General features: G+C 32.1%; 2 protein-coding genes across 3 annotated transcripts; both read left to right on the top strand.

The window, feature by feature from the left end:
- The first annotated feature begins 610 nt into the window (after positions 1-610).
- On the top strand, positions 611-2,688 carry LOC7460577 (GSH-induced LITAF domain protein). The gene is made up of 3 exons (XM_002299302.4): positions 611-1,067; positions 2,211-2,337; positions 2,453-2,688. The coding sequence occupies exons 1-3, from the start codon at positions 874-876 to the stop codon at positions 2,534-2,536; spliced, it is 405 nt and encodes a 134-aa protein (XP_002299338.1). The 5' UTR covers positions 611-873; the 3' UTR covers positions 2,537-2,688.
- A 7,721-nt stretch (positions 2,689-10,409) lies between these two features.
- LOC7460576 (zinc finger protein CONSTANS-LIKE 15) lies at positions 10,410-13,417 on the top strand. 2 transcript variants are annotated; one of them, XM_024603682.2, is made up of 4 exons: positions 10,410-11,529; positions 12,057-12,260; positions 13,007-13,128; positions 13,200-13,417. In XM_024603682.2, the coding sequence occupies exons 1-4, from the start codon at positions 10,546-10,548 to the stop codon at positions 13,300-13,302; spliced, it is 1,413 nt and encodes a 470-aa protein (XP_024459450.2). In that variant the 5' UTR covers positions 10,410-10,545; the 3' UTR covers positions 13,303-13,417. The 2 variants fall into 2 exon arrangements, with proteins under 2 accessions (XP_024459450.2, XP_024459446.2); XM_024603678.2 differs by having other exon boundaries at positions 10,413-11,529; positions 12,875-13,128.
- Positions 13,418-16,139: the final 2,722 nt, after the last annotated feature.

Raw genomic sequence — 16,139 nt, 5'->3', positions numbered from 1 at the left:
TGTCGTGGCCCATGGGGCTGAACTCTTTGAGAAACCATGGGCTTAAGGCCCATTTCGATGGCTCCAACATCCCATGAGAAAGGGTTATTCTTAGTTAATGCACAAACCAATTCGAAAATATTCTCATCAATGAAAACAAAAATAGTATTTTGTAATCCTTCATGAAATAATTTACATTGAATTTTTTTTTATAATATATAATAAGTAATGGTATGGAAAATATAATGATAATAATATATCCCGATGCTTTTTAATAAATTAATTAAATTTAAATCATATTTATTTTTACATTTTAAAAATATTTTTGAAAGAATTTAAAGATTATTTTTCTTTTACTTCAAATTAAATTTTTATGTGTTTTCAAATTATTTTGATTGTTAATTTTAAAAATATATTTTAAAAAAATTATTTTCAAGTAAAAATACTTTGAAAAACAACCATTACTATAATAATATATAAACTCTTAAAAGCTAATTATAAGTAAAATATATGTTATGGATCAAAACAAATTAAAAAAAAACCAGAAGAAAAATATTTAAAAATATTTTTATGCAAAATAAATGCACTCAAAGACCGTAAGGACTTTTTTTTTCCTTCAACACCATTAAGAAAGAAAGAAAAAAACTAATTTGATGGAAAATTAACAGGGCCAGCCGGCCAGGCACAATGTATCGTTCATCTTCCACCATGTCAATCCGACAAATTTATTTTGTATTATAATTTAATAGTCAATGTAGACTAGCGTTCCAGCTTTGCTTTCAACGACAGAAACCTCCTCTAAAAATTGTTCCAACACGGAGAGGACCATTGCTCATTGCAAACAAGAACAAAAAATCCTTCATCGTCGATCTCTAATCACAAAATCCATTGAAAATGGGGCAAAAGGACGAACCTGTCATCGGAGTTCCTTACTACGCTGGGCAGAACCCGTACCAAGCCGGAGCTATACCGCCAAACGCAATCGTCGGCGATCCAAGGGGGATCCCGATTCAACAGACTATGTATCGCGACACTCCTGCTCCTTTTAACTGCGTCTACTGTGGTAATTCTGGCGTTACCGTCGTTAGGTAATTAAAAGTTATCTTTCATTACTTAATTCTCTCTGTTGCTTATAGGTTACAAAATCATATATATGTTTTTAATTTTTAATATCTTCATGATAAAATTGCAGTAGTAATTATTTATGCAAAATTGAGCTACCATTATAGAAGGAGTACTGTTTTTTTTTTTCAAATGTATGGTTACAAAATCATATTGTACAATTAATTGCAAAACCTTCTAAGTTTAATTCCAGGGTCATGGTGGAGGTATAAATGTGAGTTGGCTTTCCTGTCGTAGAGGATATAGTTTTTTCCAGAAAAAATAATGAACTTTCTCCTAATGTAGCCTGTTATTTCAACTTGGTTTCATGAGCTCTTGCAATGGAAATGGGAATGGAAACCCTTTTCTCTGTGTGCATTATGGCATTGATCTTCCATGTGTTTTCTGGCATTTCTTGGGATCCTTCTTGTTGTTGGAATCTTATAATGAAGTTATTTCTTCCTCTCTCTTTTTCACCTCTATTTATTTCCTTTTCGATTCACATAATACTGTATCTAACGGAGATTAGTAAAGCTGTTGCCACTCTTAGCCTTTTATTGAACCAATATTATTGAGTTAGAATGCCGCTTTACTCAAGAGTTAAAAACTCTTGATTTAAATCAAAAGGTTTACAAAATTGAGTTAGAATGCCGCTTTACTCAAGCGTTAAAATTCTTACCTTTGAACTTGTCGATTCCTTACACACGACCTCTTTTATTCAAAAAAAAAAAAAATGTTCTTAAGTCATTTTTTGCGAGACATGCTCGTAACCTAACTCATTTTTGTCATAAGTTGGTTATGAAAAATAACTTTTGAATCGACTCAAAGCCAAAGTTATTTTTGTGAGTCATACCAAATGAACTCTTAGTAAAATGATTTTACAAATCTCTAATGTAACACTATCCATTACTGCCAGTTCAGTTAATAGGAGTTTTTATGCATAGCTTTTCCGTTTGTATAGAGTTTCCTTTTCTCCTTTGTTGGAGAGGAGGACCGCACAAACAGAAAAGGGCAAAACTATTATCCAACCTTTACAATAGTTTTTGAAGTTCACAGACTCTATTATTGTCCTGTCTTTTCTTCCATGGACTGATCCTCCCTCTCCTGAATGATGACATTTCGTAGCACAGATCAAAGCCTAGTTTGGCAGCTGTTGTTGGTTGCATGATGCCTTTGATGGTTGGATTTTGCTTTCTTTGCCCTTCTATGGACTGCCTCTGGCACAAGCATCACTACTGCCCAAGCTGCAAAGAAAAGGTAAGACTATTCATACTGTCACTTTTTTTTCTTTTCCTATTGTCTCAGGTTTCTCGTATGGTATTGTAATCAGAATGCTATCATTAAAACTGTTGTGTACTCTTGTTTGTTGCAGGTTGCCGACTTTGAGAAATCAGATCCTTGTGCGGTGATGGATCCTCCCCACTGGACACAGGAGAGCTTCGCTTTGCCTGCATGATATGTTTGCTTGTTATTTATATCTTGCCTGGCCGAATTCTATGTTCAACCTGTGTATTCTTACTTTCAGCACCTCTTGTGTGCAGTGTTCTCCATACAGTAAGTACAATGCATGTTTTTAAGTGACTGCTGCTGCAAGAAGCTATTTTTTAAGCTTGGGTCCTGTTTCACTTCGACACGCATTATCAGCTTGAACCCACATAAACACTCAAAATATCTTCTGATGAAAATGATTTCTTCTTGGCACTGTGGCTAAACAACCTATTTAAGGTAGGACTTCCTGACTTCTGGATATGAATATGTTGATAGCGTATTCCTTTGGTGGGTGGTGACAATGGACTTGATCCTTGGAGCAAGTTTTTGATAAAATGAGTACTAACCAGGATGATATCCGGACGTGTTTTCCTGCAAGGGATGATTAATGTCCAAGTTCCAGCAATGGCATTACTGGATCAGTGGAGGTCAAAGATTTGGAAGAAGAAGAATAAGAGAGAGAGAGAGAGAACAAAATTTGTTAATTCATCAAATGATTCATGTCCATCATTCTTGCTGACATTCTGCTACATGTAGCTCCAAATATTCCTTCTAGACAACAGCTAACATTATTCTACAAATAAGCCAATACGTGGCATGTCTCTTGACATAGTAAAATAAAAACATAAAGTAAACGATGCGTTTTGGCCATCAATACAGTAACCTTAACGATCATGTAATTTAAATCCATCCAGCCCTAATTTCTTTTCCCCTATTACTCTTTTTTTCCTTGCAAGACCTGTGAAAATTCTCTTCCCATCAAAGGATCCTTGTCCTCAAGGGAAAATTGAGGAAATCTTAAAGAGAACTCATTGATGAATTTTCGGGTGGCCTTTGATGGTGGTAGACCCTTTCAAAGAATCAAGACTTGGGTGGCAACCTAGTTTTTATGCTTTATACAAGATCAATCAAAATTATGGGTAATTCTTCACGTACCCTTTTATTTCTAGTATGACATTTTAATTAACACACTTGAAAGACTATGTGAATTGTAGCTAAATCAGGCAACCCTAATTTGTATGCCACTACACCAATGCGTTCAATTACTTGATAAGTCTCATAAAGCTTAGTTTGCGTGGGATCTTATTAACAACTAGTCTTTTTATGTAAGGTTGCAGTTTAAGATAAACCTTAACTCCCACAACAAATACCTTTTCAATCCTTTTTTTTTTATTTGCTAACTGTATCATCCTATGTTGAGCTTACTTGAGACTAATCTTAATGACTTTGAGCATGTCTTCTCTCTAGAAAAGTAAGGAATGTGTATTAGAAAAGCCTGGCCGTACAAAACTTCACAAGGAGTGGACTTAGTATAAGTGTGGTAATTAGTGTTGTACCATTATTCTGCCCAGGATAACCACCTTGACCATTGATTAGGAGCTCCACCAATTATGCATCTTAAATAGTTCTACGCATTTCTTGACTGATTTGGTCTACCCATCTTTATAGGGATGGTAGGATATAGAGTAATGCAATTATATTCCTTGGTAAGTAAATATATTCCTCCAAAAATAATTTAGCTCTCGTTTGTTTGCTAAAAAGTAATTTTTTTTTGAAAAGTGAATTATTTTTCGATATTTAATAGTGTAATGAAAAATAAGTTGGAAAACACTTTCCAATGTTTGGTTATGTCATGGAAAATGAGCTGGAAAATAACTTATTAATATTTTATTTTTTTCAAGTTTATTAAAATAATAAGGAACAAATCTTACAAATTAAAAAGTTGAATGAGAATGAAATTGAAAAAAAAAATATAATTTCATAAATTATCTCAAATAAAATAAATAATAATCAAAATAATAGAGATCAAATCTAAAAAATTAAAAAATTAAAAGATGAAGAAATTAAAATAATAATAATTAACATTTCATAAATTATTTTAAATAAAATAAATAACAATCAAAATAATTAGGACCAAATTTGATAGATAAAAAATTTCAATTGAAAAATGATAAGGGAAAAGCAAATAACAATTATAAAAATAAGGACCAAAATTAATATAAAAATTAAATTCTAAGGGATGAAATTGAAAAACAAATATTCAAAACAAAATATATATATATATATATATATATATATAACAATCAAAAGTTTGAGGATCAAATTTGATATAATCAGCAAATAATATGATATTTTTAAATTTTTCACAACTTCCGGAAAGTGTTTTTTGCCCAAAATAAAGGGAAAACACTTTCCTGAAAACCAAGCTAAATTTTCCTTTGACTGGAAAGTGTTTTTCATTGGCTGGAAAGTATTTTCTGTTAAACAACTTTTCTATTAATAAATAAACACAAGAAAGTTTATCCTTAAAAATACTGAATCTCTATCACTTACTATACTACCAGGTAGGCTATGAAGTTTATATACATGATCCATAAAAATAGTAGCCACCGTAGTAGTAGAATAGGGATGAGCCAAAGTTATAAAGTATGTATATTTACTAAACTTATCCATTACCATAAAAATAATCTTTTTGTCATTAGATTTGAATAGTCCTTCTATAAAATCCATACTAATATCAGTAAATAATATTGAAGTAATAGGAAGAGGTTGTAATAGGACAAGACTCTTAAAGTATATTTTTAGCCTTGTTCTTCTAACAAATGGGACACTCTCTCGTATACTATCTCACATGTTTTTGTTTTTTTTTTATTTAATAGAATAGACTACTCATCCTTTTTTCAGTCACAATAGCACTAAAGTGACCACCCATATTTGGGTCATTATACATTGCAATTAAGTATGATATTTTTGTTAATTCGGGTTTAAGTATGGGTTAAGTTGCAAATAAATGTTCAATAAATACCCAATGAATACCTGAAACCCGAGGAAGATCTTTTTGTTTGGAAAAAAAAACATCTTTAAATTTCTCATTGATTTTGTTTAAAACCGTGTGATGCATTAGAATTACTGATGGAGGTTTGGTACCTTTTCTAGAAATACTTGGACTTGATATAATTTCTATGGCAAGATATTATCGTTTCTCACTTTGTTTAAAGCACTGGCTCAAGGAAATGAGAAGGTTCCAAAGGTTCACGATTTTATATTGGATCTCACATTGTCATTAGATTTCAATTTTGAATCTATTAAGCACAGGTATTATACCCCCTTCGGGTTATGGGTTTATTGGATTAATCTTCAAGTTAACTGGATTTATCCTTAAACATTATTCTGAATAAAATTTAAAAACAAAAACACAAAACAAAATGATGTTATTTTATTAGATCTTATTTGGATTTATCCAGAACGACATTATTGAAATTGGCCCGATCAAGTATCATATGAACTTTGCTAGGTTAACCAAGTAATCGATTGATTTGTTAGGTTTTTTGAATTTGATCAAGTCAATGTGCATTCTGATTCGAAAATAAACCCAACCTGAGTTAGGTCAGATCTTGAGTCGATGATCATCTAGTCGACCTAGAAAACAAGGTTTAATAATTGTATTATTGAGGAATTGAGAAATCATTTTGGGCTTCTATCGTGGTCTTGGAGAAATTATTTTTTAGCTTAGTATTAAGACAATCATAATAAGCAGGAGAAGCCGGAGAATGAAATTAATTGTGTGCTTGCATTTTCTATATGCCTTTATATTTCTCCTTTATTATCGATTTTTACCTCACTTTGAATCATCTTCACCTCTTATTTACATCATGGGCACCAACGGTTCACCTAACACCTCGTATGTCCTAGCCATTTAATTTAGCCGATCCAGTCACTCTTAAACTATGAAGGAAGAAGAAGCCATTTAGTTAGGGAATTATGACTACCTTTTATTTGATATTGTGATAGCAGTTACTTTTCAAAATACATATTTTTTATTTAGAAATATATTAAAATAATATTTTTTATATATTTTTAAAATTTTATTTTTAATATTAACACATCAAAACAATTTAAAAATATATATATAAATTATTTAAAATAATAAAAAAATTATTCTTTTAAAAAACACCGCGTGGTGGCATTTTTGTGTTATTGAAAGATTTTAAAATCGAAACTAATTAACACTGGCCTTGAAAGGAATAATTAAACAAAAGAATAAACTAAATTACATATACAATTACATAAATGAATCGATGAGAATCAATTTGTGGTCGGCATGATAAGCACGGCTATTCTTCCACAAATTCAACATGTGATTTCGCTGTCCTGTAAAAAAGCAGCAAAAGACAACAAGGAAAAATTTAACGTCGTAAGAAGGTAAGGCTTTCATTTTCTGGCATCAACTTTCTCAATCATGGAGGGGGAGGACCAGGTCTCCAAGTCATAGCGGGCTCTCCTTTCCATCTCTCCAAACCTACGACCTCGGCAGGACATACAGGACGATCTTATCCAAACATACTTCAATCAAATCCAAATAGACTGACACGTAGCAGCCTCCCGAGTTGACCAGGATATGTATAGCCGGTGCCACCTATAAGAATCTAAAAAATAATAATTCAAGAATTGTCGTGACTTTGATCTTATTTTTTATGAAACAAGAAAGCGGACACGTATCATTTAGCACGAACCGAAAATAATATCAGGCGTCCATTAGTCATTTTCAACTTTATAACTAGAATTTTGAAAAATTATTAAGTGTATTTAGCCTACCACATCTGTATCAAAAAATACAAAATATGTAGACAAAATCATGCACAATGCTTATGTTATAAAGTGGAAATTAATATAATAATGGTAGTAATATAATAAAGTGAATAGCAGTAGTGAGATAATAGTGTTAATTAATATTATGTGTTGAAGGTTACCATTTTTTTTCTAAATTAACACTCTAGAGAATTAATTAAATTCTTTAAATTATCTTTCTTAATGTCTGTTTTGTATTAAAAATGAAATAAAAAAGGATAAAAAGATATTATATGCAAAACAAGGACACGAGACACCCTAAGAGTAGTGCTGCTCCATTTCTTTTGTTTTGGGCAACAGCGAGGAAGAAAGCAAGATCTAAGGACGGTGGTGGTGCTAAATTAAAATATAAACTCAACATTAAAAAAGAATTCCTAGGACGGTGAGACTACCCAAAAAGGGTAGGATAGGGACGTCATGGATGACGAGCTGTGGCCTAGGTTAGGTAGCCACAACCCTTTCCTTTCCTCTTATGTGATGCTGCGCCTAACCAAAAAGCCTTTCTTACCTCCACTCTCGAGACTCGAGGCCGTTCGCACGTGAGTTTTCTTTTTATTTCCGCCACTGACAACCTTTGAAGTTTACTTGTCATCTCCATTTTCATAATAATTAATCGCCCCATCTCTTGCAACTACTTTGGAGAGAAAGATTGTAGGCAGAGTCTTTAACTGGTTAGTATCATAAATTTTAGTATTATTGAAAGTTTATCTTTTCATTAATTTAAGTATATTAAACGAACTCAGGTTTATTTCTAGCAGCTTCTCTGTTAAACTTTTTTTTTTTTAATTTTTTCCTTCAAGTTTTTTTTTCAATGACTTAGTTTCACGAGATAAGATTTTAAACTATAGTAGGAAGACGAGATTAAAATATTGAAGACCTGTAAAATATGGAGAAAAGTTGTCAATTTCAAAGCTTTTAGATTTTTTATTTGGATTTAAAAATTTATTTTGTTTGTTTTTTAGTGCTTGAGAGAAGAGAGAAGAGAGAAAATCATTTAAAACAATGAAATTAAATTAAAATTGTAACTGCGGTGGGTGATAAAACTGGTTCATGATTATGGTGGAGTGGTTTTGACTTTAACATTAAGATTATGCTTTCACTTTCGACGTTATATTCGGGTGCTTTGGATTTTGATACACTCCACGAAAAGGAAAGAGAACACGATCATGCATTGATATTTGATGCTTTTAACAACATAGTAAAAGGATATTTCTGGATGTTTAGAGGGGGCTGCACGTGCTCTTTAATGTGCACAGGTGCTTTTCACATGATTTTGAGTGTTGTCCATGCACTTGATTTTTTTTAATTAATAATCAATTTTATATTTATCAAAATATTAAAAATTTGACGGCAAACCTAAAGGTTTATGTCAAAAAACTAAAAAATATCATTTAATTACATGAAAAAAAAAGGCAATTAAATGAACTGAAAGCTTGTAAACAAAGTGTGTAAAGAGAGCGTCAAGAAAGCAAGTAAATTAAGCAATGAAAAAAGCATAATGACAAGGCAGAAAGCTAAAAACAATAAAATTACAAAAAGTAAATTGCGAAAAAATAACCAATCTAGGAATCAGTCTCTAATTAAATAGAAAAAATAAAAAAAAACATTAATCAGGACAAATATTATTGCTTGAATCAAAGAAAGAAACAAGAACCTTAAAAAAACCTGGACTTCTGAATCATTTTCAAATACTAACTAGGAAAATCTTAGATTAAATCATTCATGTGGTCTTTTAGAATAATCTCGATCATAGTATATTTAAGTTCAAAAAAGTAAAGTGCTAAATGACCGTGTCTTGCCCAGCATCTTTCTTATGTATCGTCCAAGCCAACTGTCAAGTTTTCATTGGAGAAGAATTGCTTGCATGTCCATAATTTGAAATGTTTACAATGAATTTATTTTGTGGTTTGATTTTTATTAGATTATTACAGTTTCATATTAATATTATAATATTTGATTGATGTTTAATTTTATAAGTATTATTTTTTTTGTTGTTGTATAATTAAATAAAAAATAGTTTTATAAAAGATTTATTAAATCTAGTGGGGTGCGTGATTGGAAATGCAGGTTTGACATGTTAACTTGAGTTTACTTGTGTCTTTTCTTGTCATTTTTAAAGTTGAATATATTTTTTTTCAATTTTATCTTTTAAAATTGGATTGACTGGGGATTGAACTTCATAATTTATTTTCATTTGCTTTTTATAAGGTTATTATAGTCTCATGACCTAGGTCATGAATTACACGGGTTGACCCGGGTCAATTTCATATGTTATCGTTTCAATATTTTTAAAATAAGATGTCATCCGATATATCATCGCCGTAATATTTTTTTTAAAAAAATATCTTTCAATATGCATTAAATTTTGAATTCATAATTATGTTTTCTACTAGAAAACACGTTAATAATGTCTAATTATTTTTTTACATCAAAAGAAATTGTTTTGATCCCCCAGCAAACTAATATCTAGTATACATATGATAATTGAATCAGAATAAGATGAATACTAACTTGAATTTATATGTATTTTTTTAAATAATTACTTTACTCGATAAGTAATAAATAGAGTATGAATATTGTAAACCCAACTTAAAACCCGCCCGAATCTAATCCAAAATATATATATATATATATATATATATCATTTAGATTTTTTAAAACAATGTAATATATACATCTTAATATTAACATCAAAACCCAAAAGGCAAGTGATTGGTAAATGAATTGACTTTTGGAATCGATAATAATTCAAAATCCAACCCAGAGCTTACCAGAACTTTTATAAAATCCGGCAATTTCGTAGGCAAAGGCAATAAATAAATTACTAGTTTACTACCTACAAATACCGCTTTAATGGAGAAAAGATGGAAGGTCCAAAGCATTAAATTATAGTACCGGAAAAAAAAAAGCATTAATCTTGTAAGAAGCTACTTTTCATTTTAGTGGTTATTTTTTATTTAAAAAATTATTAAAATAATATTTATTTTATTTTTTATAATTTATTTTTAACATCAGTTAATCAAAATAATTTTAAAACATAAAATAATTTAAATAAAAAAAGTTTCAAACAAAATCTAAAAAAGCCTAAAATGCCAGCTCAGCGAAAAAAGATCTTGAAGATATTTTCGAAAAGGGGCTCAATCTTTTCAAATTTTATTGTTATTACAACAATATGACTCTCATGTCTCATCTCATGTCCAAAAGAACTTTGAATTATTGTTATTATTATTATTATTCACTTCCGAAAAGTTACTACAAAAAAATATCTTCTTCCTCCTCCACTCCCACAAAGACACACTCCCTTCCTCGTTTCTCTTTAGGGCTTCGCCTTTCTCTAGCGCATCAAAGATGGTTACCCACAAATCAAAAACCAAAGAAACAGTACCGTGTGATTTCTGCAGTGAACAAACAGCAGTTCTCTACTGTCGAGCTGACTCCGCTAAACTTTGTTTATTCTGCGACCAACATGTCCACTCCGCAAACCTCCTCTCGCGAAAGCATGTCCGCTCGCAGATCTGCGACAACTGCAGCACGGAGCCGGTTTCTTTCCGCTGCTCAACTGACAATTTGGTACTTTGTCAAGAGTGCGATTGGGATGCTCACGGTAGTTGTTCTGTGTCTGCTTCACACGATCGTACTACTATTGAAGGGTTTTCCGGTTGCCCCTCCGCCCTTGATTTGGCTTCCATCTGGGGTTTTGATTTGGAAGAGAAGAAACCGGAGCCGTTGATTGAAAATTGGAGTAATAATAGTTGTGGGGTCATTCATGATTTGGTAAATGAGCCTTGGGTTTATGATAAATCCAGTGGTAATTTGACTTTTCAAGATTTGATGGTGCCTAATGAAAACAATAATAATGGTAATAGGAATATTGACAATGTTATGATTTTTGGAAATGTGACCAAGAGCCCAAGTTGTGGGAAATATAAGCATGTGATATATAAGCAGTTGTTTGAGTTGTTTAAGAGGGATTTGATAGGTGGTGGTGTTGAGGGCGAGGGTTGTGGTTTTGGTGATGGCGAGGGTTGTGGTTTTGGCGGTGGTGATGGTGGAGGAGAGACTTTGGTGACGCAGAGTAGAAGCGGATGGCGGAGTGGTGTGAAGGGAGTGCAATTTGGGAACGGGAATGATGGGGGTTTTGGGGATGATAATGTTGTTGTTTGTGGTGGTAATGGTAGTGGTGGTAATGTTAGAGGTGAACAATTGCTGCAGGAACAAAGGCCGTTTACTTCTTTGCTTATGCTGCCGACGGAGGTGGATGTCAAGTCTAATGGGAGAGTTGTTGGTGGGGATATAACGTGGGATAGCAATGCCAAAGCTCATGGCACTCAGGTAAAAATATGAATTACCGAGATTTTCCAAATGTGATGTTTTGTGAGCATTTCTTGTTGTTTTAGTTAATGTAGATTAAACGTATACATTGCCAAACAAAACAAGTGAATATGGTGGCCACTCTGAGAATTGTTTGCTCATCTTTCGAGTAATAGAATAGCAATATTGATTGTGGCTTGTAACTGGGAGAGACACGGGATTTTCCTAAATTATTAAATAAAAAATTTGGGGTGAATTTGTTTATCTATCATGATCATGTATCCCGTTTTGCATGTAGTTTCTTGAAGGTTTCATGAAGGTTTGAAATTTAAGAGTGTTTTCATGAAATCGGCATTTTGCTTTTGGAAAATTCAATTGGTAGAGGATTTTCATCTTGCTTTTCTAGGAAACGTTTGCCTCTAGGTCATATCCCTTCTCGTATCATTTTTATCACACAGCTCAGATGACTGGGTAGTTTTTCATGTGAAAACACTGAAGAAAGGATATCATGTGTCTTCAATAATGACAGTGGATTGCTACTTTTGCAGGTATGGGACTTTCATTTAGGGCAACTGAGGAATCATGATGAATCTGGCCAGTTAGAAATTGAATATGTTGCAAATGATGCAGGATTTGTGATCAAGGATTTTGGTGAACTAATGAAAGAAACATCGTCAACTAGCCCAAAAATGTTGGGAGACATGTACCAGATGAATTGTTCTACTGCGCATGATGATATGACGTCATTTAATGTAAGTTCTATTGATAATTGTGGGGATCTTGGCTGAAATCTCTGTAAACTCTTGGGGAAGGGATTTCTTTGCAAACCTTCTGTTTTTTAGTTGACGCTACAAAATTTTCTTAGAAAGTGCTGGTGCACTAATTATTTACAGTAAAGATAGCATAACCTTCAAAAATCTGATTTGGGGTGCTACATCTCAGTACATCTAGATTTGAGTAGTAACAACATTTGTAGGCTGATAGAAGGATTCATTTTAAATTTACTGTCCAATATTGTAGATAGAATTAGTTAAAATTTATATCTTCTATGATTCTTTATGCTATAGTGACCCCACTAACACCACACCATTCAAACCCAATTTTTAAATTATAATTATAATAACACATAGCTTATGTGCCATGAATATTAATTTTTAATATACAGTCCGTTTCTGTATATTCACGTATATGATATATAAATGAATTGATTTATACTGTTGGGCATTTGATTGGAAAGGTCCTTGACCTTGATGTTATTGAGCCTGTTCTATATCATCTATTGCCTATTTATGCCAATCCCCAACCCATGTGCATTGTCAGTGGCTTATTTGCCTTTTCTTCTCTGTACTTTATTTTTGAAATGCAGAACAACTTAAATAACCCAACATCCAGCCAGGGCCCAGCAACATCTGAAAGTAACAACCTTCCTATAGTAAGATCGGGTTTTAGTAAACCAAGATGTTCAAGTAGTTCTAATGATGTCCAGTTCATGGAACAGTCTATTCTCATAAGAGGTGAAGGCTTGAAAATGGAAGCAGCAACCAAGGTTGACATGGAGCTGCTGGCCAGGAATCGAGGCGATGCCATGCAGCGATACAAGGAGAAGAAAAAAAACAGAAGGTATGCATACCTTCCTTTGTGCCGCTTGCTTATCAAGTGATGCATTCTGAACCATTAAATTGTGTTGATAGATATGATAAGCACATACGCTATGAATCAAGAAAGGCGAGAGCTGATACTAGGAAGCGAGTGAAGGGTCGATTTGTGAAGACAACTGAAGCTCCTGACAGTTGAATTCATGCTTAGTTAGAGGTCCTTGATCTCATTGTAAATATTCTTTAAATTTGTCTCACAGTGAATGTACAATTCTCAGTATCTTTTTTGCGCATCTGTGCATTGTTCTTGATCATGCCAGCATTCCCTTAATATGGTTACGGTTCATGGGTATTTCGTCTTAAATTATTGCCACTAGAGGTTGTCTGGCTGAGAACAGCTGTTGGTAAGAGGCATCGTGGGATCGATATGGTAATGGCAGACAGATCTGGAGTACCTGAGAGATGAGGAGTTTTATGTTCTAACTAGTCCCCATTGCCCTGGGGCTCTGACATGGGCTGGATGAATTTTTTTTTTAATGTAAAAAAGAAACTAGATACAAGAGTGTTCTTTTGTTTCTATGGGCATTATAGTAACTTAACATTGCAAAAAATAAAATAAAACAGACCGCAATAACCTCGATCACTTAAAAAATAGCTAATACACACTAATTAAAGGAGGTTAAGTGTGAAATCCATTGTAGAAAAAACTAATAAATTTATAGTTTCAATTCATATTAAATGATCCAAATGAATCTTTTAAACCTAAGTGTGAAATTAAAAATATGGGTCTAATTAAAAATTTCAATTGTCAGATAAATAAAAAAATTAAAAAAAATTTTAAATTTAAAAACTAATCAAAGCAAAAAAAAAAAAAAAAAAAAGCATCAAATATGAAAGTGTGAAATTGAAAAAGAAAATAAATCAAAAAATTATCTTAATTAAAAAAATAAAATCAAAAGAATAAAAATCAAATCTGATATAAAAAAAATTAAAGAAGGATGCAATTGAAAACGAAACAAAATTTGAGAAATAAATTAAAATAAAACAAATAAGAATAAATAAAATGAGAGACAAAATCAAAAGAAAAATAACTTGAAGGGCTGTTATGAAAAGAGCAAACACTGAGGGACAAAATGAGGGCAAACACTGATTTTTAGGTGGAAAGAGAAAAGAAAAAAAAGAAAAAAATGTCAGTGGAGCATCAGAGGTCCGACGACTACACACGCCATACATGGAGGAAAAGAAGGCTGAGACGAATCGAATGACGCAGTGAAATAATGTTTTTTACCATTGGAGTCAACCGCACACACCGTTTTAAGACAACAGAATAGTCTGATCCGTGAAACACACGCGTCAACAAGTTTTAATTTTTTTTTAAAATACTACTCTACCCTCGTGACCCAAATATTATTACAAATAAACATTTTGAAATTATAAATTTGCCCCTCAAGCTAAGCTTTTGCAAATTTGAATCCAAGGATAATAAAATCATTATACTATAACAAAAAAAAAATATAAAATGCCCAAAAAGACTAAATCATAGTTAAATAATTATTTGCTTTTAAAATAACAAAGTTATTTTATTGTGAAAAAAATAATAAAAAGTCATGAACATCTCTTAACAATTTTAAAATGATAACATAACCAAAAACAAATATCATATTACCCTTAAAAAATAGATCATTGAGAGTTTTTTAAAATGCAAAGCTATCAATTAATTATTACAATCCACAAGAAAACAAAAATACATCTACAATGCTTTGCCCAAGTGTTTTCAGCTTTCTCTTTAATTTCTTTTCAAAAGGAAAAAGGGAATCAGATTCATTTTGGAGGCCAACTTATAGTCCAAGTAACCTGGTCATCATGCTCCGATATTGTTCTTGCCGATATTCCAAAAGATTGATTAAAAAATTCAAGCTGGATACGCGAAATCCCTGTTAACTGCTGCCATTCTTTGGAACTTGAACAATTAATTAATATACATGAAGACTCGTATTCTAGATATGGGGGTTTGGAGTCTTTCAAAGTAGCATGATTACAATATTATACAAGGACTTAGTTTTACCGGGGGCTCTACAGCTCGTAATAAATCCTTTTTGTTTTTTTAGTTTTAAAAGTGTTTTTTTTTTAAATTATTTTAATATTTTATTTTTTTAAAATTAATATTTTTTTTTATATTTTTAGATTATTTTAGTGTGTTGTTACCAAAAATAAATTTTTAGATTAAAATATTTTTTTTATTTTAATATATTTTCAAATCGAAAAACACTTTAAAAAATAACAGCTACTACACTCTAAAACACCCCAAAATAATGTAATTTGGCGTGTTGCTCTTGTAATCTGGATAGCATGCACCTCTCAACAACGTTGCATTTGCAACATTTCCAAGCAGTTTTAACTTCTAGCAATGTAATTCAAGTTTTACTTTATTGTCTCTGTTTAGGCTCACTAGCTCCCGCTGTGATGCGCCAGGTTTGCTTCTTCCCATCTCTTACTTCATATAGATGCTGTTGACTGTTGTAATTACCAAGGTAGCTTGTAATTAACTTGGAAGCTGTGGATATTATTGTCCTTTTGCGGCTGCCAAATTTTGACAATTGACATCGAGGGTCTTCCAGAAGGGATACTGTTGAGATCACCATCATCTTCCGATCGATATACGGAACTTCATTTTCTTTTCTTGAAGCGCTCGATGACAGTTATTGAAAATCTATATATATATAAGCAAATAAACTGCGGAAGAAGGCACACTCAAGTTATAACAGTTTGTGAAGCTTAGAAAATAAGTTGTTTCTAATCTAGAAGACCTGTTTACAAGAGAGTCTCTCGTTACTAAACTGGGTGTTCAAGAACAACAATCTAAGGGAGGATGGTTAAAATATATGAAAAGGTTTTCTAGATAAAAAAAAAAAAAAGTTTTGTATTTGTTGAGATAAGAAAATGTTGTCTAGATAAAAAAAGATTTGAATTTAGAATCCTTGTTTGGAAATTGTACTAGAAACATTTTCTGAAATGATTGAATTTACAGTGGTGTAT

The sequence above is a fragment of the Populus trichocarpa genome, chromosome 1 (genome assembly GCF_000002775.5).
Source record: "Populus trichocarpa isolate Nisqually-1 chromosome 1, P.trichocarpa_v4.1, whole genome shotgun sequence".
In the NCBI taxonomy this organism is placed as follows: domain Eukaryota; kingdom Viridiplantae; phylum Streptophyta; class Magnoliopsida; order Malpighiales; family Salicaceae; genus Populus; species Populus trichocarpa.
The sequence above is the reverse complement of the archived record's forward strand: the minus strand, read 5'-3'. Positions and strand labels throughout refer to the sequence as shown.

What these genes read in the sequence shown, in the direction of transcription:
- LOC7460577 (XM_002299302.4), top strand. Translation starts at nt 874, where the DNA reads ATGGGGCAAAAGGACGAACCTGTCATCGGAGTTCCTTACTACGCTGGG. An exon ending in TCTGGCGTTACCGTCGTTAG is followed by an intron (nt 1,068 to 2,210) that starts GTAATTAAAAGT and finishes TTCGTAGCACAG; the next exon opens with ATCAAAGCCTAGTTTGGCAG. An exon ending in GCCCAAGCTGCAAAGAAAAG is followed by an intron (nt 2,338 to 2,452) that starts GTAAGACTATTC and finishes TGTTTGTTGCAG; the next exon opens with GTTGCCGACTTTGAGAAATC.
- LOC7460576 (XM_024603678.2), top strand. Translation starts at nt 10,546, where the DNA reads ATGGTTACCCACAAATCAAAAACCAAAGAAACAGTACCGTGTGATTTC. An exon ending in CCAAAGCTCATGGCACTCAG is followed by an intron (nt 11,530 to 12,056) that starts GTAAAAATATGA and finishes CTACTTTTGCAG; the next exon opens with GTATGGGACTTTCATTTAGG. An exon ending in ATGATATGACGTCATTTAAT is followed by an intron (nt 12,261 to 12,874) that starts GTAAGTTCTATT and finishes TTTGAAATGCAG; the next exon opens with AACAACTTAAATAACCCAAC.